Genomic DNA, 25,921 nt, shown 5'->3' with positions numbered 1-25,921 from the left:
TTTAGACATGATAATTCAAGTAAGAATCCCTGATTTGTTAGGGGAGGTTATAAATATGTATACTGTATGTCCCTAGCTATATTTTAGAAACAGGAGAATTTTGTGTATGTATATAAAGGCAATGTATTGTGTAACATTTTCAGTAATGGTTTTGCATTAGAGTATATTAACCCCTTCCTGCCGGGACTTATTTGTCTACAGCGAAGTTCAAATGTAAACAAGTAAGTAAAAATCGTTCATGCGATCACGTGATTTCAAAGATGGGATTGGGTCAGGGGGGAGTGCATATGATGCTAGGCACGCCCTCCCACCTGCCCGCGATACCATTTAGGAAGCCGCTATGGCTTCAGGACAGATAAACGACTAGGACATTCCATACTGTCCTAATGGCGCTAAAGCCCAGTGCAGTAAGGATGGCATGGAATGTCTTAACGGTGGGAAGGGGCTGACCCCATCCTGTCGGGACTTATTTGTCTACATCAGAACAAAGTTCCAATGTAAACAAAAAAGTGAAAATCGCTTGAACGATCGCGTGATTTCAACGATGGGTTTGGGGTCAGGGGGGAATGCTTATGACATCTAGGCACGCCCTCCAGCCCGCAAACCCATTTAGGAAGCAGCTATAGCTAAAACCCAGCGCAGTTAGCGTGGCATGGAACATCCTAACAGCGGAAAGGGGTTAAGGTTACTTGTGCTGGTGAAAGTTTTGGTTGAGATAAGCATTTCGTCCTGGTGTGTGTGTTAGGAAAAGATAAAAAGTCTTAAAAATTTTTTTTTTCAAAAGTTTACTATACATTTTATATAAATAATTCAATATGCTGCAGTCCTAAAAGGGGTTCGGAACATGCAGTTAAAAAAGAAAACTTCATTTGCTCCTATAATCAATTTTTACTTTGTTCTCTTGTTATCCTTTGTTGAAGAGTACACCTGGGTAGGCTTATAGGAGCTCAGGAATATACACATGTCTTTAGCATTATATGGCAGCAATGTTTGTAGCAATGTTATCCATTGTTAAAAACACTGCTGCACTAGCGTGCTAGACACGTGCTTGCTTCTGAGCTCATATGAGCCTATCTAGGTATGCTTTTTAACAAAGGATACCAAGACAAAAAGCACATTTAATTTAAAAAAAAAAAAAAATTAAACCCAGAATGTTTCTTTCATGATTCAGATAGAGCATACAATTTTAACCAACTTTCTAATTTTAATTCTATTATGCAAATTTCTTTGTTCTCTTATTGTTTTTTGTTGAAAAGCAGGAAGGTAAAGCTCAGGAGCATGCACGTGTCAAGCATTATATGGCAGCAGTTTTGCAAGACTTATCTATTTGCAGGAACACTAGATGGCAGCACTATTTTCTGCCATGTAGTGCGCCAGACACCTACCTAAATACCTCTTCAACCAAGAATACTATGGGAACAAAGCAAATGTGATTTGACAAGTAAACTTGAAACTTTTTAAACACTGTATGCTTTGTCTGAATCTCAAAAGAAAGCTTTTGGGGTTTATATCCCTTCAATTTTTTTTTTTAAAGGGACACTGAACCCAAAAAAAATTCTTTCGTGGTTCAGACAGAGCATGCAATTTTAAGCAACTTTCTAATTCACTCCTATTATACATTTTTCTTTGTTCTCTTGCTATCTTTATTTGAAAAAGAAGGCATCTAAGCTAAGGAACCAGACAATGTTTGGTTCAGAACTCTGGACAGCCCTTTTTAATTGGTGGATGAATTTATCCACCAATCAGCAATGACAACACAGGTTGTTCACCAAAAATGGGCCGGCATCTTAACTTACATTCTTGCTTTTAAAATAAAGATTCCAAGAGAATGAAGAAAATTTGATAATAGGAGTAAATCATAATAGGAGTGATCTGAATCATGAAAGAACAAATTTGGGTTCAGTGTCCCTTTAATGTACATTCCTTTTAAAGTCTATTTTCTATGATGTAGGGAATTTTCTGTTTCTTTAAGAGAAAGTGAGAGTTTAGTGTCTTAAAGGGACACTAAACCCTAACATTTTCTTTCATTATTCAGATAGAGAATACAAATTTAAACAACATTACAATTTACTTCTATTATTTATTTTGCTTCATTTTTTAGATATTCTTAGTTGAAGAAAAAGCAGTGCATATGGGTGAGCCAATCACCCCAGGCTTCTATGTGCAGGAACCAATCGGCAGCTACTGAGCCTATCTAGATATGCTTTTCAGCAAAGAATATCAAGAGAATAAAACAAATTAGATAATAGAAGTAAATTAGAAAGTTGTTTAAAAATGCATGCTCTTTCTAAATCATGAAAGAAAAAATGTGGGTTTCATGTCCCTTTAACATCTGTCTGTATTATAATGTCAGGGTATATGCTATCATGCCTGTCTGTTATTAAGGGGTGGGATTTAGGGGGGTAATTGTACATGCTGTCATGCCAGGCCCATCATGTTATAAAGGATGCAACAAAGCACAGCACGCTGATAAGGCCACTGTCAAGCCTTCCAATACTAAAAAGTCCACACACAGCAACACTTAACCCTTTCAGTGCTAACAATGGCTCTGAGCCGTTGCAGAGTTTCCCACTCAGGTGCTAACGATGGCTCAGAGCCGTCGCTAGCACTCTCCCACCTTGAGGGAGGTCCGGGGCCTCCTACCCTGGCGATCGGGCCTATATAGTGTCAGGCATCGCCGGGGCTTCACGTTATGCGCAGCGCAGTGACGTCACACGCAACTTTATTTAAAAAAGAACAATGTTAAGTATAGGAAAAGGGGGCATGTTGCTTAGAAGCCTGTATCTCCGGCATCTAAGCAGCTACAGACCCCAAGACCCACCGTTGGAAAGGTAATCGCCTAACCTTTCCAACAGTGTAAGTCTTGGGGATCTGTGGAAAAAAAAGTAAAAAAAAAATATATATTTAAAAAAAAAACAACAACAAAAAAACCCTTTAAACAGCTTAGCACCCCGGTTTGAAAGTGCTTAGCACTCAAAGGGTTAAATTGAATGACCTTTATTCCAAAGGAACCAGGGTTACAATAATAGCAACGTTTCGGGTCTCGCACCCTTAAAGTGAATGTAAATTTTGGTGCTAAAGTGCCCGGTTTTTAAAAATTCGATTAAAAACAGGGGCACTTTAATTCATCAAAATTTTACAGTTCACTCCTGTTGTGAAAAAATACTTCCCTTTTAATCTTCACAGCAACTCCAGCTTCCTCCACCCATCACAAAGTCTCTTCCTGGGTCTAAAATGAGGAATCCATCTTCCTCCAATCACGGAGTTGAATCAGACACTGATTCCCCCGGGGGGGGGAGCCGTGATTGGAGGATGACCTATCCATCATTTCTGACATCAGAAATGGCTTTGCGACGACCGGGGGAAGTTGGAGCTGCTGTGAAGATTAAAAGGTAAGTTTTTTTTTTTTTTTTTTTTTTTTTTTTTTTTGTTTTTCTTCACAACAGGAGTGAAATGTAAATTTTGATGAATTAAAGTGCCCCTGTTTTTAATCAAATTTTTAAAAACCGGACACTTTAGCATCAAAATTTACATTCACTTTAATCATGCATGATTAAGTGTGTGAGACCTGAAACGTCGCTATAGTTGTAACCCTGGTTCCTTTGGAATAAAGGTCATTCACTTTAGATGTTGCTGTTTATGGACTTTTTAGTATGTTAAAGGGGGTGGGTGAAGGTATATGCTATCATATCTGTTATTTACTCCTGAATGACCACAACGTACCAAGCGTCGGGACCGCGCTATTACACCCCCTCTCCTGGTCACTGGAAATAATGTGGTCTCACCGCTGGCAGCGAGACCGTGCTACTAATAACACAATCCCCATAGAAAGACCACTGACGTCCAGGGTATGTCGCTGGTCCTTAAGGGGTTGGGGGGGGGGTAAGGATACATGCTATCATGCCTGTCTGTTATAAAGGGGTGGATGAGAGTATATGTTATCATGTCTGTCCGTTATTAAGGGGTGAGGGTACATGTTATCATGCCTGTGTATTATTGGTGTGAGAAATAGATCTCTGATTTTGGTGCAGTAGAACATATGTGTTTGATGGCCTCATCAAAACAAGTGGTGTGTGTGCGGCTTTGGTTAATTTATAACAAGCAGGCTGGTAATCTATAGCATGCATTATACACACTGCACTCTGCAAACATTTATTCCTGGCTAGTTTACTCTTCAGATCAGCATGCAAGCAGAATTACATTTGTCATGAAATCACTGAGCACTAAAAGGGCATACACATAACTTGTCCTAAAGGGCAGACTGCTTAGTTGATAAAAAGGACAACCCTCCTACAGCCACACAAGCATGACAAACATAGTAATTAATTTCAAGAATAAAATACTTTTATACAAGTTTACAATGCTCTCATCTAGATTCACAACTCACAGCCTCTTTATATCACATTATAGGGTATATTTTACAACATGAATGCTTTGCAATGCTTAGTCCATCAATATTTAAAAAGTATTTAATTTGTTTTGCTTGATTTCTTTAATGTAGTCTTTTCCCCTTTACAGCTTTATATACTCCTAATGCTATACTGCATTCAAGAAGAAAGCGGTGGTTTTTCCTTCCTAACTGGACTTGATTTTTCTAAAGAGGATTTCTCCATTTTATTTTTTTTTTTAATTCATTTTTTTTTATCAAAGCATTGACAAACATTACTTTTTAAATAATGGAGTATGTAGACCATCATATAACCAATGTTTAGATTTTTTTTCACCATAGTTTCAAAGTGGAGATCTGTTTGCTAACCACTATTAGATTTCTGTTTTTTCATTGCCTTATTTTACCTCTTTTTAATGTTTCCTAAATAAATCGCTACATTAAGAAGAAATAATTTCTGTAGCTTTATGGGAAATTAAACATGCCTTTCACTAGCTACATTTCATAAAGGAATCTGTTTTCATTGGTAGATTTATACTGCAATATATATATATATATTTTAAAAAATATATATATATATTTTTTTACTACGTGCTAATCTCCAACGGCAGTTTGGGCTATGGGCCGCTTAGATGATCAAGCAAAGAAGAGGATTGTGGTGTTGCGGAAAGCAGGACTAAGCCTCCGTAAGATCAAAAAGGTCTTGGAGTTGGATAATATCAAGGTCACGCCACAAGCCATCTACCTGTTCCTGAAACGAAAGAACATTGAACCTGAGAAGGCTGTTGTTGCACCTCAGGATCCTATCCCAAAAGCACAGCCCTGGGAAGACAAACAGCTCTGGAATCTCTTGCAGGATAATAATGGCCATAAAAAAGTGACTCAAGCTGCCAGGAGTGTAGGTTCTGTAAGTCAGGCAGATACAATTAAGGAGGACGGCATCAAGATAGTAAGTGTAACTTCTCTATCTGAAGGAAACCATGCTTTCCAGCATGTAACTAAGACCCAGAGAGCATCCTCCCAGGGAACAGTGCCAGTAGCGACACGTGAGTACAATACGATAATTGTATTTTTAAAGGCTTTTTAGTAGTGAAAAGAAAGTGTTCGATATCATGGATTAGAAATGACAAGCATTCTAAATTAAAATACTATAACAAAGTATCTGAATTGAGGTGGTCCAAATCTGTTACACGTCACATCCCTTTTTAAATCTCTATAACTGGACCTATCTGTATAGGAACATCATGGTAACTGGGTTCCCATAAATGTGTAAAGTTAGTAATAATTAATGGGTCTGTTTGAAAGATATTTATATATCAGGAGGCCTCATATCTACTAGAGAAAAATCCCATATATTGTTTGTTATATTTAAATACTTAAAGGGACACTTGACCCAAATTTTTTCTTTCGTGATTCAGATAGAGCATGACATTTTAAGCAACTTTCTAATTTACTCCTATTATCAAATTGTCTTTATTCTCTTGGTATCTTTATTTGAAATGTAAGTTTAGATGCCGGCCCATTTTTGGTGAACAACCTGGGTTGTTCTTGCTGATTGGTGGATAAATTCATCCACCAATAAAAAAGTGCTGTCCAGAGGTCTGAACCAAGAAAAAAGCTTAGATGCCTTCTTTTTTAAATAAAGATAGCAAGAGAACGAAGAAAAAATGATAATAGGAGTAAATTAGAAAGTTGCTTCAAATTGCATGCTCTATCTAAATCACAAAAGAAAAAAATTTGGGTTCAGTGTCCCTTTAAAGAAGAGATAAGTAAAGCCAAATTAAACTTTCATGATTCAGATAGGGCATGCAATTTTAAACCACTTTCTCATTTACTTTCATCATCAAATTTGCTTTTTTCTCTTGTTATTCTTAAATGAAAGCTAAACCTAAGTAGACTCGTATGCTAATTTCTAAGCTCTTGAAGGCCACCTCTTAAATTAAAGGGACTATCTAGTCCAAAATAAACTTTCATGATTCAGATAGAGAATGTAATTTTTAACAATTTTCCAATTTACTTTTATCACCAATTTTGCTTTGTTCTCTTGGTATTCTTAGTTGAAAGCTAAACCTAGGAGGTTCATATGCTAATTTCTAAGCCCTTGAAGGCCGCCTCTTCTCTCAGGGCATTTTGACAGTTTTTCACCACTAAAGGGTGTTAGTTCACGTATGTCATATAGATAACACTGTGCTCACGCACGTGGAGTTCCAGTGAGCAAGCTCTGATTGGCTAAAATGGATGTCTGTCAAAAGGACTGAAATAAGGGGGCAGTTTGCAGAGGCTTAGATACAAGGTAATCACAGAGGTAAACATTGTATTTATATAACTGTGTTGGTAATGCAAAACTAGGGAATGGGTAATAAAGGGATTTTCTTTTTTTTCAAACAATAAAAATTCTGGTGTAGACTGTCCCTTTTAATGCATTTTACATTTTTCACAGCTAGAGGGCGTTAGTTCATGTGTTTCATATAAATAATATTGTGCTCACGCAAGTAAAGTTATTTAAGAGTCAGCACTAATTGCCTGAAATGCAAGTCTTTCAAAAGATCTGAGAAAAGGAGGCAGTCTGCAGAAGCTTAGATCAGTGATTTGCAACCTTTTTTTTTTGCCGTGGCACACTTTTTTTACATTAAAAAATCCTGTAACACACCACCATCCCAAAATGTTACAAAATCACACATTGCAGCCTAATACAGGATATATATATATGTGTGTGTGTATAAGTCTGAGGACGGGGGTGAAACCCCGAAACGTCACTTATTGCACAGTAAAAATTTGTGAATGTAAATCGAGAGTGTCTACTTTATTTGGAATATTTGTTAGTTGCTGAGCACCCCGGACAGGAGTTGTGAGTGCTGAACCAGAAGGATATATATATATATATATATATATATATATATATATATATATATATATATATATATATAGTACTGTGCTGCCATGCCTCCTACAAACTATACATGACATACTGACACTCATAAATATTGATATAGCAAGAAACTTGTGTATCCACAAATATAATATTTGATGTTATTTACACCAGAGAAATGGATCCCATATGAATTGTGAAAACAAATGTTTTTAGAAAAGTATTACAATAATTTTAGAATAACAAGAATGTACAAATACATTCATTAACATGAAGGAGGATTGAACGCTGAACGAAATGGGAGGAGTTGTACAGCTAGACCGGAACCTTAAATAGAGCCAAAATACACACTAATAATACAAGTCTTGATAAAGGTGCATGAGAGCGCTGAAACGTGTAGACAGACAATCCTGTGTGGATTACAAAGGTTCCAGAGAACCAAAGAACCAAGATATCGAAGAGGCACACTCCCCCCCCCACGATCCGGTTACCCGATTTGGCCTCAAACAAGTCACGTGGAACGGACGACGTCAGGGATAGGAAGTAAGCCGCCGGGAATTTTTCAAACGGAGAGACGCTTATCCTCCCTTACTAAGGTAAAACCAGTAACGAGCAGCTTCCCAGGACCCCTGTAACACAACGAGGTAAGAATAATCGGAGGTCCGGTTAGGGCGAGTGCAACACTAATGTCATTCAATATTACCGTCATCCGGTGATACCGAAACTCAAGGAAAACAGTTGTGGCCACAACTTAGTAACAGACTAAGCAAACTGTATACATAACTTCAAAGGATCTCTAATATATTAGCATATGTACGTATGAGAAAGTGTGTTCCGTAAAAGAAATAACATTTTGATACAATACTAGAATTTGAAACAGTTCCTCTCAGGAGTACATAAGAACTTTTTTATATGAAGTTTTATACATGGGATCATAAAAGATTGTATATACCTGTATGCATATTTTATATGAATGTTTTGAATTATAGGATATAAGCAATATACTAATTGGAAGACACAGATAAAAACATAAGGTTAACAGCATTACCCGTATATTCAAAAAGACATTTGTGTTTAACAACTCTTTATCTGTGAAAAAATTTTAAACAAAGATTTTATTATTTTTATTTTTTGTCATTTCTGTTATATATATATATATATATATATATATATATATATATATATATATATATATATATATGTAAGTAAACTATTCTCTGAATATATACACGTTTAGTGTCATTTCTATCAGAAGTACGGATAACATATCCCACTCTTAAATACAAAAGAGTGTCAATTTATAATATTAATTTACGGTTGGATAAAGGGAAAGTTGATTTTAGATGTGTACACTACAAACAGTGTTGATTACAGACGTATAATAAATTCCAAAGCCAGATTATCTATCAGTCACCAATATAAGTTCACTATCACTACTAAACAATTTTATTACATATACACTTGTACTGCACGGAAAGGTGTTAATAAATATTTCACGAATACACAGAAGGTTTTCAAGTTAAAAAGCAACTGATTAGTTACAGACACTAGTTGTTAATTATCACATTTTAAATAATATAAAACAAATTTTAAAGGCACAATATTGTAATACAAATAGACCAAACACAGTCCAACTCACAGCTATTTTTTAGCGCTCCCCACCCTTACACAAAACTTGAACCAAACCTCTGATATTAGGAGAATATCAGAAATTGGGGCAGCTTTGTGAGCTCAATAGGTCTGACATAGAGTTAACACCATACACATTCTTGCACATATTGACACTCATTTACAAACAATCATAATGATTGTCTGTGAATGAATGTCAATGTCATGGTTGTAAATAATGCCTGATGAGCCTGTCACATACCTCCCAATATTTCAAAATTTGAAAGAGGGACACCCCCGCACTGTTGTCAGCCGCGGCACACCTGAGGATCTCTCACGGCACACTGGTTGAAAAACACTGGCGTAGATAATTAGAGGTAAAAAGTATATTAATATAATAGTGTTGGTTATGCAAAACTGGGGAATGGTAAATAAAGGGATTATCAATCTTTATAAACGATAACATTTTTGGTTTTTACTTTCCCTTTTAAAATGTGGATTTTTCTAAAGAATTTTATGAGTAGGCAAACTTAAATTCTTCAACAACCAAATCACTGCATTCATTAGTGTGTCTATAGTGGAAGTCATTACTAACAAGCCATGGTATTGAATACAGTCCTTCAGAAGAATTTTGCAAGGTGCTTTGCATGGCTTTTAAAGGGACATTTACAAAGGAAAACGTGAGTGCTCTCTATATGTGACAGATAAAAGGTAAACCCCAAAACAGGTCACAATGATCTATCTAAATATGACCAGGCAATGGTTAAAAAAGGAAGAGAAAAAGGGGGTGGAGCTAAGCCATGCTGGGGCATGGACGCACTCTGAAACAGCTCCGTTTCTGTCGGTGCTTCTAGACCGCAATAAGGGTTGTCTAAATGGGCTTTCAATAGAGAACTTTGCTCACAGGAACATCCTGCATTAACTGAGTGCCTAATTTAACAGCATCAGCTGCAGGAGCAGTCTCTAGACAAACCGGAGGGACTCTGAGGTGGAGGCCCGGAGGAGACAGGCGCCATCTTGGCTGCATTACTTCAGCTGCCGGCTATACCGGAGGCTCACACGCAGCCAATAACAGAGGTACCTGACCGAGTTACTGGGGACCGACTAGCCTCTCGACCCGACACTGTGCTTAGCCCTTACGAGGGTCAAAAATAAGAAGCAAACGTCACACTGCTTATGGAGCACAGGGTGCATCGTTAGGGCCCAGAGGGACATTCAAGCATAGAAGTAAGTGTTGGACGCCACATGGCGATCCTTATAATGATTTAAATAAAAAGCAGTTATTATTAGAGGGACATATTGTAGGCGAGTGGTATTTAAAGCTACAATAAACCTTTGGGGGTCTAATACTCAGAAAACAGAATTTATGTTTACCTGATAAATTTCTTTCTCCTACGGTGTGTCCGGTCCACGGCTTCATCCTTACTTGTGGGATATTCTCATTCCCTACAGGAAGTGGCAAAGAGAGCACAACAGCAGAGCTGTCCATATAGCTCCCCCTCTAGCTCCGCCCCCCAGTCATTCGACCGACGGTCAGGAGAAAAAGGAGAACCATAGGGTGCAGTGGTGACTGTAGTGTACAAAAACAAAAATTTTAAACCTGACTAAAAGCCAGGGCGGGCCGTGGACCGGACACACCGTAGGAGAAAGAAATTTATCAGGTAAACATAAATTCTGTTTTCTCCTACATTGGTGTGTCCGGTCCACGGCTTCATCCTTACTTGTGGGAACCAATACCAAAGCTTTAGGACACGGATGAAGGGAGGGAGCAAGTCAGGTAACCTAAACGGAAGGCACCACTGCTTGTAAAACCTTTCTCCCAAAAATAGCCTCCGAAGAAGCATAAGTATCGAATTTGTAAAATTTGGCAAATGTATGCAGAGAAGACCACGTCGCTGCCTTACAGATCTGTTCAACAGAAGCCTCATTCTTGAAGGCCCATGTGGAAGCCACAGCTCTAGTAGAATGAGCAGTAATTCGTTCAGGAGGCTGCCGTCCGGCAGTCTCATAAGCCAATCGGATGATGCTTTTTAACCAGAAGGAAAGAGAGGTAGCAGTAGCTTTCTGACCTCTCCTCTTACCACAATAGACGACAAACAAGGAAGATGTCTGTCTGAAATCTTTTGTTGCTTCTAGATAGAATTTTAAAGCACGAACCACATCTAGATTGTGTAACAAACGTTCCTTCTTTGAAACTGGATTAGGACACAGAGAAGGAACAACTATTTCCTGGTTAATATTCCTATTGGAAACCACCTTTGGAAGAAAACCAGGCTTGGTAAGTAAAACTACCTTATCTGAATGAAAAACCAGATAGGGTGAATTACACTGCAAAGCAGACAATTCATAAACTCTTCTAGCAGAAGAAATGGCAACCAAAAACAAAACTTTCCAAGATAGTAACTTAATATCTATGGAATGTAAAGGTTCAAACGGAACCCCTTGAAGAACTGAAAGAACTAAATTTAGACTCCATGGAGGAGTCACAGGTCTGTAGACAGGCTTGATTCTGACTAACGCCTGTACGAACGCCTGAACATCTGGCACAGCTGCCAGACGTTTGTGTAACAAGACAGACAGAGCAGATATCTGTCCTTTTAAAGAACTAGCTGACAGACCTTTCTCCAATCCTTCTTGGAGAAAGGAAAGAATCCTTGGAATCCTAATTTTACTCCATGAGTAACCCTTGGATTCGCACCAATAGAGATATTTCTGCCATATTTTATGGTAAATTCTCCTGGTTACAGGCTTTCCAGCCTGAACCAGAGTATCTATAACTGATTCCGAAAACCCACGCTTAGATAGAATCAAGCGTTCAATCTCCAAGCAGTCAGTTGCAGAGAAACTAGGTTTGGATGTTCAAATGGACCTTGCACTAGAAGGTCCTGTCTCAATGGTAGCTTCCATGGTGGAGCTGATGACATATTCACCAGGTCGGCATACCAAGTCCTGCGTGGCCACGCAGGAGCTATTAGAATCACCGAAGCCTTCCCCTGTTTGATCCTGGCTACTAGCCTGGGGAGTAGAGGAAACGGTGGAAAGACATACGCTAGATTGAATGACCAAGGCGCCACTAATGCATCTACCAATGTCGCCTTGGGATCCCTGGACCTGGACCCGTAGCGTGGAACCTTGGAGTTCTGACGAGACGCCATCAGATCCAGATCTGGAATGCCCCATAGTTGAGTTAACTGGGCAAAGGCCTCTGGGTAAAGTTCCCACTCCCCCGGATGGAAAGTCTGACGACTCAAATAATCCGCCTTCCAGTTGTCTACTCCTGGGATGTGAATTGCAGATAGATGGCAGGAGTGATCCTCCACCCATTTGATAATCTTGGATACTTCTCTCATCGCCATCCCTGATGATTGATGTACGCTACAGTCGTCATGATGTCCGACTGAAATCTTATGAATTTGGCCTCCTCTAGTTGAGGCCAAGCCAGGAGCGCATTGAATATCGCTCTCAGTTCCAAAATGTTTATCGGGAGAAGAGATTCTTCCCGAGACCATAGACCCTGAGCTTTCAGGGAGTCCCAGACCGCGCCCCATCCTAAGAGACTGGCATCGGTCGTGACAATGATCCACTCTGGTCTGCGGAAACTCATTCCCTGAGACAGGTGATCCTGAGACAACCACCAGAGGAGCGAGTCTCTGGTTTTCTGGTCCATTTGTATGGGGAGACAAATCTGCATAATCCCCATTCCACTGCTTGAGCATGCACAGTTGCAATGGTCTTAGATGAATTCTGGCAAAAGGAACTATGTCCATTGCCGCAACCATTAGACCGATTACCTCCATGCACTGAGCCACAGAAGGCTGAGGAATGGCATATTATTGTTCCCAGGAAGGGAACCCTTGTGACCGGGGACAGAGAACTTTTTTCTACGTTCACCTTCCACCCGTGAGACCTTAGAAAGGCTAGAACAATATCCGTATGAGCCTTTGCTTTGTGGAAGGACGACGCCTGAATTAAGATGTCGTCTAGGTAAGGTGCTACCGCAATGCCCCTTGGCCTTAGCACTGCTAGAAGGTATCCTAACACCTTTGTAAAAATTCTTGGAGCAGTGGTCAATCCGAAGGGAAGAGCCACAAACTGATAATGCTTGTCCAGGAAGGCGAACCTTAGGAACTGATGGTGAACTTTGTGGATCGGAATATGCAGGTATGCATCCTTTAGGTCCACGGTAGTCATGTATTGACCCTCCTGGATCATTGGTAAAATTGTTCGAATTGTTTCCATTTTGAATGATGAAACTCTGAGGAATTTGTTTAGGATCTTTAAGTCCAGAATTGGCCTGAACGTTCCCTCCTTTTTGGGAACTACAAACAGGTTTGAGTAAAAACCCAGTCCTTGTTCTGCTTTTGGAACTGGGTGTATCACTCCCATTTTTAAAAGGTCTTCTGCGCAATGTAAGAATGCCCATCTCTTTGTCTGGTCTAAAGACAAGCGAGACATGTGAAACCTTCCCTTTGGAGGAAGGTCCTTGAATTCTAGGAGATACCCCTGAGAGACAATCTCTAAAGCCCAGGGGTCTAGGACATCTCTTTCCTGAGCAAAGAGAGAGAGTCTGCCCCCTACCAGATCCGGTCCCGGATCGGGGGCTATCCTTTCATGCTGATTTGGTAGCAGCAGCAGGCTTCTTGGCCTGTTTCCCCTTGTTCCAGCCTTTCAATGGTTTCCATGCTGGTTTGTGCTGGGAAGTGTTACCCTCTTGTCTAGAGGCTGTAGAGCTAGGAGCCGGTCCGTTCCTGAAATTGCGAAAGGAACGAAAATTTGACTTATTTTTTGCTTTGAAAGATCTATCCTGTGGAAGGGCATGGCCCTTTCCCCCAGTGATGTCTTAAATAATCTCTTTCAATTCTGGCCCGAATAGGGTCTTACCCTTGAAAGGAATAGTAAGCAATTTTGTTTTGGACGACACATCCGCCGACCAAGATTTTAGCCAAAGCGCCCTGCGCTCCACTATTGCAAAACCTGAATTTTTCGCTGCTAATTGAAAAGCGGCATCTGAAATAAAGGAATTAGCCAACTTCAGTGCGTGAATTCTGTCCATGACTTCATCATATGGAGTCTCCTTCTGGAGCGAATTTTCTAGTTCATCGAACCAAAAAGACGCCGCCGTGGTGACAGGAATAATGCACGAAATTGGTTGAAGAATGAAACCTTGCTGAACAAAAATTTTATTAAGCAACCCTTCTAATTTTTTATTCATAGGACCCTCAGACAGGCCCTCCCTCACCGCCAAGTCAGCTTGATGTGAGGGCACTACAGATAAATTATCCTCTGCGTCTGCTTGCTCATTGTCTGTGTTTAAAACTGAGCAATCACGCTTCCTAGGAAAGGCTGGCAGTTTAGATAAAAAATGCTAATTGTTGCATAGCAATCGCAATTGGTGCGCTAGATGTACTGGGCATCGCCTTCGTGGGCATAGCTGGTGTTGACACAGAAGGAGAGGAAAGCAAGCTATCTTCACTACCTTCAGCTAAAGAATCATCTTGGGCTATATTTTTAAGTGTGATTGTACTGTCCTTAAGCTGGTTGGACGCTATGGCACACTGCACACATAAATTTAATGGGAGAACCACCTTGGCCTTTGGACATAGAGAACATAGTCTATCTGAAGATTCAGACATGTTTGACAGGCTTAAACAGAACTACAATGCAATAAAAATTATTTTTGACAAAAACGTTACTGTCTCTTTAAATAATAAAAGAGCACACATTATTACTGAAACATCAAAAAACCATGAAATAAACATCCGATTTTAATGAAATTTTCACCACAGAGCCTTAATGCTTTGAAAAGATTGCACACAAATTTTCAGACCAATTAACTCCTTAATGCCCAAACCGGAGCTAATAACAGTTATTAACCGGTTAACACACTACAGTACTAGCCCCAGCTTCCCCTGTAGCCTTTACTTAGGGATTATTTTAGTAGGAAATAAGCCTCTCTGGAGTCCTTTCTGATGCCCCACATGAAGCTGCATGGACTGTCTAGGCAAAATCAACTGCGCAATTGAGGCCTGAAAATGAGGCCTCCTCCCTCTTCATTCCAGAGTGGAGGGGCCTTTCTGACTAGATTTAGGTGTCCAAATAAGTGCCAGGCCGAAATTAACCCCTTAACGACCGAGGACGTGCAGGGTACGTCCTCAAAAAAAAAAAGGCAGTTAATGCCTGAGGACGTACCCTGCACGTCCTCGGTGTGGAAAGCAGCTGGAAGCGATCCTGTTTGCTTCCAGCTGCTTTCCGGTTATTGCAGTGATGCCTCGATATGGAGGCATCCTGCAATAACCTTTTGAAGCCATCCGATGCAGAGAGAGCCACTCTGTGGCCCTCTCTGCACCGGAGATCGGTGGCTTCCTTCGTTGGTGGGTGGAAGCAGTACCGGGTGGCGGCCATCGATGGCCCTGGAGATGTGGAGGGGGGCGGGATCGTGGGCGGGGATGCCCGGGGGCACGCACGGGGGGGCGGGCGCGTGCATGGGGAGGGAGCGGGTGGGAACCGCTACACTACAGAAAAAGGTTTAAAATAAATCGGTTAAAAAAAAAAAAAAAACGATCAATGAGGTGGTGGGGGTTTGGGGAAGCTACACTACAGAAAAAAAAAACTAAGAAAAAAAAAGCCCTTTTTTGTGCAAGCTGGGTACTAGCAGACAGCTGCCAGTACCCAAGATGGCCCCCAATAAGGCAGATGGGGAAGGTTACAGAGCTGTTTTGGGGGGGATCAGGGAGGTTGGAGGCTAAGGGGGGTCCTACACAGCAGAAGAATTTTTTTTATTTTTTTTTTAAAAACCTAAACCCCCCAAAAAGCTTTTATTTTAGTACTGGCAGACTTTCTGCCAGTACTTAAGATGGCGGGGACAATTGTGGGGGAGGGAAGGGAGCTGTTTGGGAGGGATCAGGGGGTCTGATGTGTCAGGTGGGAGGCTGATCTCTACACTAAAGCTAAAATTAACCCTGCAAGCTCCCTACAAACTTCCTAATTAACCCCTTCACTGCTAGCCATAATACACGTGTGATGCGCAGCAGCATTTTGCGGCCTTCTAATTACCAGAAAGCAACGCCAAAGTCATATATATCTGCTATTTCTGAACAAAGGGGATCCCAGAGAAGCATTTACAACCATTTGTGCCATAATTGCACAAGCTGTTTGTAAATAATTTCAGTGAGAAACCGAAAGTTTGTGAAAAAGTGAACGATTTTTTGTATTTGATCGCATTTGGCGGTGAAATGGTGGCATGAAATATACCAAAATGGGCCTAGATCAATACTTTGGGTTGTCTACTACACTACACTAAAGCTAAAATTAACCATACAAGCTCCCTACAAGCTCCCTAATTAACCCCTGCACTGCTGGGCATAATACACGTGTGGTGCGCAGCGGCATTTAGCGGCCTTCTAATTACCAAAAAGCAATGCCAAAGCCATATATGTCTGCTATTTCTGAACAAAGGGGATCCCAGAGAAGCATTTACAACCATTTGTGCCATAATTGCACAAGCTGTTTGTAAATAATTTCAGTGAGAAACCGAAAGTTTGTGAAAAAGTGAACGATTTTTTGTATTTGATCGCATTTGGCGGTGAAATGGTGGCATGAAATATACCAAAATTGGCCTAGATCAATACTTTGGGATGTCTTCTAAAAAAAAATATATGGCCCTATAGCTTTCAAAAAAAGCAAAGAACATGTAAATATTAGGTATTTCTAAACTCAGGACAAAATTTAGAAACTATTTAGCATGTTTTTTTTTTTTGGTGGTTGTAGATGTGTAACAGATTTTGGGGGTCAAAGTTAAAAAAAAGTGTTTTTTTCCATTTTTTCCTCATATTTTATAAAAAATTTTTATAGTAAATTATAAGATATGATGAAAATAATGGTATTTTTAGAAAGTTAATTTAATGGCGAGAAAAATGGTATATAATATGTGTGGGTACAGTAAATGAGTAAGAGGGAAATTACAGCTAAACACAAACACAGCAAAAATGTAAAAATAGCCTTGGTCCCAAACGGACAGAAAATGGAAAAGTGCTGTGGTCATTAAGGGGTTAAACTCCAAAAGTGTTTTAAAGTCTGAAAAAACACTTTATTTATAGTGAAAAACATGCTAAAAAGCAATCTATTTTAAAGCCCACAATAGTGTCAACCAGCATAGAGCCCTAAATATAAGCCATCATTTTATACAGAGTCTAAGAAAAAAATGGCTTACCTATCCCAGAGGGAATTTCTGACAGTCTTCTAGCATTACATGGTCTTGTTAGAAAAATGACTGATCATACCTGAAAGCAGTTAAGCCTGCAAACTGTTCCCCCCAACTGATGTTCTCTGGTTTCAACAGTCCTGCGTGGGAACAGCAATGGGTTTTAGTTACTGGTGCTAAAATCATACTCCTCTCAACAGAAATCTTCATCACTTTCTGCTGTAGAGTAAATAGTACAAACCGGCACTATTTTAAAATAACAAACTCTTGATAGAAGAAATAAAAAACTACAACTAACACCACATACTCTTTACCACCCCCGTGGAGATGCTACTTGTTCAGAGCGGCAAAGAGAATGACTGGGGGGCGGAGCTAGAGGGGGAGCTATATGGACAGCTCTGCTGTTGTGCTCTCTTTGCCACTTCCTGTAGGGAATGAGAATATCCCACAAGTAAGGATGAAGCCGTGGACTGGACACACCAATGTAGGAGAAAAGAGCCTATACAACAGTCGTTTGACGACACCATAACTGCCCCTAATAGTTTGTAGCCATAATAGCTACTACATGTGAGCACTCTTTGAACCTTTTAAGAGGCCTTACAGAATTTGGCCTTTTGTTAAACTGCAGTAACAGACCCAAATTGATACATAACATTCTATTTAACAAAGGGCTCTGATAACTACCATGCTTGATTTATATCGCAATAGCAATACCCAGGTACTTTGCCCTTGATTTTGGCAGCAGAAGATTATGGCCTCTAGAAAGGGGTCTAACAAAGATAAACAACATAAATCCCTGTCTCTTGCCCCATTGGTCTCCTCTTTCTTCCACTCTACTGACCACACAGAACCAGACATAATCCAGTCGCAGGAGACACCTCCAACCAAGCCTAGCAACACTATGCCAAATACCTCCAAGGACCCACTGTTATTGTTGCAAACTCAAATAGCGGGCCTCCCTTCTAAAACAGACATTGAATCACTGAAATCTTTTATTAAGGATGAAATTCGGGATTTAAAGAAAGATCTAAATGACCTGGGATCCAGAATGGAGTATTTAGAGGAAGATCAAGATCACCTTAATAATATGGTCAGTTCTAACTCACAGCAGATATCTATACAGGCTTCCATGATCCAAAATATGCAAGACAAGATAGAAGATCTTGACAACAGCGGAAGGTGGAACAATTTGAGGATTAGGGGTATCCCTGAAGAGATATCACAGGTTCAACTTAAAACTTATGTCAAGGATTTTTTCCGTTATTTGATCCCAGGAGCTCCTCCTATCCAAGATGAGGATATAGAAAGAGTCCATAGAGCCCTGAGGCCATTTTGCTAAATCCCCAGCCCCTCCTAGGGATGTCATCTTAAAACTGCTGAAATACACCACTAAGGAGGAGATTTGGCGGGTAGCTAGATCCAGATAGACAATCTCGTTCCAGAATCACAACCTTCACGTCTTTCAGTACTTATGCCCCCAAACAATACAAAGGAGGAGAGAGATCCGATTTATAACTAAAAAAACTTCAAGAAAATAATACAAGGTACAGATGGGGATTCCCCTTTAGCCTTATTGTTACCCATGATGGCACCCAAATAGTCTACAAGAACTTTACAGATCTGGACACTTTAGCCAAGAGGCTGAATTTAACCTTTGAGCCTCCCCCAGAAAGGATCATAGATGTTCCATTGCCACAGATGGATACAGATAGAAGCAGTCCTAGAGAACAGCGACCTACTTGGATGCTACACCATCCTAGGAGTTTCTTCATCTTGTTTATCTGAAAATTTTGGGACTTTGCTTTACACTAATTATGGCCCGAGACTTTTCACATTACTCCCCTTCTATCTATTGATGGACAGCCTTCCTGGACCCCTTTTGAGGGGCAAAGAATATGGTATTAAACTACCTTGCTTGTGTTAATCTGCTGTACAGTAATGAAACTGAACTCTGGTTTTTCGTTTGCATTGCTCTTCTTTATTGTTCTCATACCGGTTTATCGTTATAGTTTTTATTGCTCTTTGTTACCCTACCAATTATGTACATTAGAGCGGTTACTATAATGTCCATGACATACCCTACCCAATTTATAATACCTTAAGATTTTTTCTAGATAGTTACCTGACACCGTTCCACCCCCCCCAGAATGGTGTATAATAGGTTATTCTCATACACCACATGTTGTTGTTGCTATACTGGTTATAAGTATTTATTGTTTGCTTTTATTGTTTTTCTTCCTGCAAGATTTAAAGGGACAGTCTACCATAGAAGTGTTATTGTTTTAAAAGATAGATAATCCCTTTATTACCCATTCCCCAGTTTTGCAAAACCAACACAGTTATATTAATATTTTTTTTACCTCTGTGATTACCTTTTTATCTAGGAACCTTCTTCCAGCCCCCTGATCACATGACTGTGACTTATTTTCTATTGTCTTGCATTTAGCATTGTTTTGTGCTAGATCTTAAATAACCCTCTGTGCCTGAACTCAGTGTTATCTATATGGCCCACGTGTACTTTCTGTCTCTTTGTGTTGAAAAGAGATTTAAAAAGCATGTGATAAGAGGCAGCCCTCAAAGGCTTAAAAATTAGCATATGAGTCTACCTGTGTTTAGTTTAAACTAAGAATACCAAGAGAAAAAAGCAAATTTAATGATAAAAGTAAATTGGAAAGTTGATTAAAATTAAAAGTCCTATCTGAATAATGTAAGTTTAATTTATACTAGACTGTCCCATTAAGCTCATAACAGACTCAAACAGTTTTACTAGCGACAGTTCCGTAATATTCTCTAGACTACCGATAGGTTGCACCTTTTCAAGTTATAGTAATTTTCTAGCCCTTATTTCTTATCATTCCACTTACGCTCAGTTAGCTGGGTGGCCACTGATAGGATATATTGCCCTGATTAAATATTCTCTTGTAACTCTCTCCCTACAGCAAGCACCAAAATTGTTAGAAACACTCTGATAGAATACTGGGACTACCATAGTAATTGTATATACAAGCAGGGACAGACTGATCTTTTTTTTACTTTGCAACCCCACCTATAAGGACTAATGGCGGATGACCTACTGACTATTAACTTACTCTCACATAATGACAGGGGTCTTAATATTCCACAGAAACGGGCTATGGCTATAAGGGATTACAAAAGGCTCAAGAGTGATGTGGTATTGTTGCAAGAAACCCACTTCAAAAAGGGGCGTGAACCCCTACAGTCCCTTAGGAAATATGGACAGGTATACTTGGCATCTCACACCACAAAACATAACTGGGTAGGCATATTGATCAAAGATAAAATTCCATTCCACCTTTCCCATATCTTTAGAGATAAAGAGGGTAGATTAGTGATTATTACAGGAAAACTCTATAACAAAACTGTGACCGTCGCCAATTTATATGCTCCTAATACAAATTTATTGCAGTTTTTTTAGTTATGCTTGTAATAAAATATTAGAGGTTTCTAAAGGATGTCTTATCTTAGGGGGAGACTTTAATTTGGCCCTTGACCCGGAATTAGACTGTTCGACAGGCTGCTCCTCGATCCCCCAAAAAACTCTGAAACAGATCAAATCGTGCCTCTCCAAACTTACAATACATGACACTTAGAGATTATATCATCCCCACACAAAAGATTACACATTTTATTCCTACCCCCACCGAAATTACTCAAGAATAGACTATCTCATGATAGATGTAACTAACCTAGCATTAGTTCAAAATACTGATATATTCCCTATAACATGATCAGAAATGGCCCACGTCACAAAGATTAGACAACGTTTGGAAAATGGATGAGACCTTGATGACAGACCCCCTTGTTCCCCTCCAAATCGAGAAATCGTTGATAACCTATTTTAGAGAAAATACAGACCCAGATGTAGAGTCTTGTCATGTATGGGAAGCTCATAAGTGTGTAATTCGTGGGGAGCTAATAGCTATAAAAGCAGCCAGAAATAAACAGAGAACTTTACTATTAAAAAACTTACTAGAGGAGATAGATAAGATTCAAACCATTCACAAGAGGTTCCCCAAGGCCCCCTCTCTCATTGAAAACATACAACATAAACAGAACCAACTTAATTTACTTTTAGGAACTGAGACCAAACGTAGGGCGATCTTTCTCAAAAAAGATATTACGAAGGGGAAAATAAGCAGGGCAAAATGCTTGCCCGACTTTTTAGACATAGGACCAATAAACGACATATGTCCATAAGGGATCATAGGGGAAGGGTGTGGTCCTCCTCTAGAGACATTGCTGAACAGTTTAAACAATATTTTGAACAGTTATACAATTTGGTGCGGGGCAGCACTCACACCACACAGGATGCAATTATGGATTACCTCACACAGCTCGGTCTCCCCTCCATAACAGAGGAACAAATTTAGCTCTGGACGCCCCGTTCACATTCGAAGAATTACGGAGGGCCATACTTTCTTTCCCATCAGGGAAGGCTCCTGGCCCAGATGGCTTCGGGAATGCCTACTACTCCAAATTTATCGACACACTAGCCATCCCCCTTCTCTCTTATTTTCAAGATATAGACAACAATAAAACCTTCTCCACACAGGCCCTTCAAGCTCACATAACAGTTATCCCAAAACCTAATAAAGCACCAGATCTGATCCCTAACTACCAGCCCATTTCTCTCCTAAATGCTGATATTAAGATTTTTGCTAAAGTTATTTCAAATAGAATGAATTCCATCCTTCCATTTATTATCCATAGAGATCAGGTGGGCTTTGTTCCAAATAGAGAGGCGAAGGATAATACGGTACGTAATTTACACCTTATATGGCACACTAAAAGACAAGGTCTTCCGGCAGTATGGCTATCCAGAGACGCTGAGAAGGCCTTTGACCGGGTCAGCTCTTCATTTCTAAAACAAGTTCTACAAGTATTCGGGATAGGGAACCCTATGATACACAAAATATTTGCTTTCTATGCCTCTCCAAGTGCAAGAATTTCCTTTAATGGAATCCTTTCACCTTCGTTCCCTATATTGAGAGAATAGAGACGAGCTAAACTAGACTAGGGCAACCTACTTGAGCTTTACAACATCAGATTGGTGCAATCTTCATATTAAGTAACTGGAACTTAAATTGTTTACTTATGTAACCAAAGTTATTTCCTGTTTGAGTTTAAATGAGAACCTAAGTTAGATTCCATTCATTGACTATGTTTTATTTTGTGAAAATGTAATGTTGATTTACTTGTAAAGAAACACATTTCTGTTATATTTTCATTTAGTTACTCAATAAAAAAGAACTTGGAATAAAAAAGAAAAAAAAAAATAGTAGGGGGAAACGCGCTCTTAAAAGAAGAGCTATTCCAGCCAAAATTGGAATCCACATGGATGCCTTTCAGTTTTGAATAGAAGCATTCTTGTAATATACATGTATTAGCAAAAATACTTCTAATAAAAGCTATAACTGTGTATTTAAGTATGCACAGTGCACCAGCATTTTAACCCTTTGAGTGCTAATGACGGCTCTGAGCCGTCAGCCGTCTCAGAGTTTCCCACTCTGGTGCTAATGACGGCTCAGAGCCGTCACTAGCACTCTCCCACCTTGAGGGAGATCTGGGGGCTCCCATCCGCTCCTACCCCGGCGATCATGCCTGTAGAGTGACAGGCATCGCCGGGGATTCCCGTTTTGTGTGGTGACGTCACACGCAATAGTGTGACGTCACCGCGCAACTTTATTTATACTTAACAATGTTAAATATAGGAGCAGGGGGCATGCTGCTTAGAAGCCTGTATCTCAGGCAACCTTTCCAACAGTGTAAGTCTTGGGGGTCTGAAAAAAGAAAGAAAAAAGTTAAAACATTTTTGTTCAAAAATTTAAATAATAAAAAGAAACTTAAAAAAATCTTAGCACCCAGGTGGGTTAAACATAGCCGTTGCTTGTAGCATATGGTAATGACTTAATTTGTTAACTTGTGACATGATACAAGCCCCATTGGCGCTCCGAGCAGCTGCAGAATTTAAAATGCTAGTGCACTGAGAATATTTAGCTATGCTTGCAGAGAAAAATGTTAACACAAAAACACTAACTTTTACTAGAAGCATTTTTGCCAGTACTTGTATATTGCAAATATGTTTCTATTCAAAGATGTAATGCATCTATGTGGGTTTAAATTTTGACCGGAATGTCCCTTTAAGTAAATGCTGGTGTGCACAGTCTGTTGGTAGCGGAGAACGTATATACTTCAGAAAAAATGTGCAAACAAATGTCAATTGCAAGAGGCGTATGTTCCGATCCGATGAAAGGCTAAAGTCGGTAATAATGAATGTCTCGAAAGCGTATCTAGTGCTGAGTAACTTGAGGAGAGCGTTTTCCTGCTTAGCTGGTTATTCGCTAAGCATGTGTGTTTGCAGAGCGGAATCGTTACCGCTCGTGATGTGTAGAGATTGAGCCGATCCTTAATTTGAATGGCTTTGTGCAGGGCAGATCATAGGCAGACTTGTGGCTCTGACTTTTTAGGCAGGTAGTAGCTCCACCTATTTGTAGATTCGCCGATATGCTGGTTTTGAGATCACTGAAGCGGTTCATAGGAAAGAACAAAAACTGCTCATAAGTAGTCTGCTAGATACCTGTTAAATGCCACAACGAATATGTTTCATACAGATCAAGCGTGTTTCACTAAATGATCTGATGACACCCATCCCGTTTTATCATATCAAATAGAAGAGTATAATCCTTTACAGGTGATGTAACATCTACGTGTTTCTGCTGTGTTCCCAGCCTTTATCAAGCTGTTTCACCTGTGACATTGGATCGTCCTAAATAGCCTCCTTGAAGTGAGTGATTTCTTGATTGACAGTTGTTTTTTTACTCTGAGTTTACACAAAATTCTGTCTCGCCTGTTTCACATTTTCTCAATGACTTCCCATTTGTAATGGTTAAGAGGTATTATTTAACCCTAATGTGTTCACAATTTATGCTCTTATAAGCTTCTTTCAATTCAAACAGTGAGACGTACATCAGACTGTTTAAAGGACTTATTTTACACAAAAAAGTGGTGATGGAGAATATAATATATGTATCATTGTGAGAGACACATATAAAAACATATAAAAAATTATAAAAAGATACATTTTTTTTTTTTTTAAATTCATTAATTTCTAAAAAAAAAAAAAAAAAAAAATCCATTTGGAATTAAAAGTATTAAAAATATAGTCACTAACGGAATAGTAGTAAAAATTGATATACAATAGGAATAGTTTCAGAATAAGAAATTTAGGTCAAATTCCATGTTCAGACCTCTGGGATGGAGGGTCTTAAAATAGAATATCAGTACAGCTTCTATCTTAATTTCTTCTCTGTTTCCCCCTCTCTCATCTATATGAATCTCCTGTATGCCCCAAAATGTAAAGCAAATTAGATACCCTAGATGAATTTCTTTAAAATGTTTATAGAGGACATTGTTGTTTTTTTCCATTTTCAATATTCCACAAATGTTCTCTTAGTCTGTCACGTAGATGGCGACTGGTTTTCCCTATATAGATTAAATTACATGTGCACTGGATAGTAATATCATATTTTTATCAGTGCATTAGTGGAGAAAACCTCCTTAGTTTTATTGCTATATTTACAAAAAATGCAAGGGAAGAAACCTTTTTAAAATGCCCCCTGAAAAGGTCTTTGTCTGTAATTAAGTTATTCTTCTTTTTGAATTTGCTAGGAGCCAAGAGTTTTTTTGTTAGTTTGTTTTTTCTAAAAATTATATCTGGTTTGTTTTTAACTCTATTTCCAAGAAGGGGGTCTTTTTTGAAGAGGTGCCAGCTATTTACTTCCTGATGTTGGGAACTGTATCCGATTTATAAAGGGAATTTATAGGAGGTCTGGATTTTTATTGGAAGGGTTGTATTTTTTTTTTTTTTTTTACTTTCCAATAACCCTAATTTATCTATGTGTTTAACTTGGTCGCTAGTTTCAACAACCTTATTCATATTGTAACCTTTTCTCTGCAAATGTATCCACAATGATATTTGATTGTGATTCATATGTTTCTAGATCAGTACATTTATTTTTTTATTTATTTTTTATTCTTAGATATTGACTTTTTGGGATATTTGATTTCCAGCGTTCTAGGTGATGGCTATCATTGTGAATGTAGTTATTGGAATCTATTTTCTTAAAATACGTTCTTGTCTTTATCTGTTGTTATACTATTTCTACTTCAATATCTAAGAAATGTATCATGAGTACTAGATTCATGTGTGAAACTTAAACCTAGATTATTAGAATTTAGATAAACTAGAAATAAATCGATGAGTTCTTTATCTCCCTTCCAGATGATGAAAACCTCATGTATGTAGCTTTTATATAGCACAAGGTTCGCGCCCCATATGTCGCCTTCAAAGAAGTTCTCTTCAAAATACCCCATAAAAGGGTTTGCCTAGCTGGGAGCGAACCTTGTCCACATGGCTGTGCCTTTTGATTTTTAAGTAGATCTCAATGTCAAACAGAAAACTATTATTTTTCAGTATAAACTCTATACTATCAGTTAGGAACTCTTTTTTTCTGTTCTTTCTTTAGTGACTAGTCTTTGTCTAAAAAATGGGAAATTAATTGCCTGTAGTCCTAAATTATGGTTAGTGTACAGAGAATTTACATTGCATGATAATATAATTTTCTTCTCAAGAAATTGAATTCTGATTCACTAAGAATCCCTATAAATTTAGTATTTAATATTTTGGATAATGGGGTTATGTCATTCAGATTTTAATGTCAGATGACAACCACAGCTATTGGTTTAAAGGTGGAAACGTCACCTCATTGAAGAAGAGCACTGTGGGTGGCTGAAGCATTTTTTTTTAACCGCTTGGATTTACCATCACTTTAAGAAT

At 39.0% G+C, this 25,921-nt stretch overlaps 1 protein-coding gene across 2 annotated transcripts in view; it reads left to right on the top strand.

The window, feature by feature from the left end:
* Window positions 1-25,921, top strand: part of LOC128642004 (uncharacterized) — an 86,561-nt gene that overhangs the window by 412 nt on the left and 60,228 nt on the right. For both annotated transcript variants that reach the window (XM_053694640.1, XM_053694639.1), the window contains exon 2: window positions 4,519-5,433. In XM_053694640.1, the coding sequence (XP_053550615.1) occupies window positions 5,007-5,433 (427 nt within the window). In that variant the 5' untranslated portion in view covers window positions 4,519-5,006. The remainder of the gene's footprint in view (window positions 1-4,518; window positions 5,434-25,921) is intronic.

Source organism: Bombina bombina, chromosome 11 (genome assembly GCF_027579735.1).
Source record: "Bombina bombina isolate aBomBom1 chromosome 11, aBomBom1.pri, whole genome shotgun sequence".
Classification (NCBI taxonomy): Eukaryota; Metazoa; Chordata; class Amphibia; order Anura; family Bombinatoridae; genus Bombina; species Bombina bombina.
Note: the sequence above shows the minus strand (reverse complement) of the source record. Positions and strands in the feature narration are given on the sequence as shown.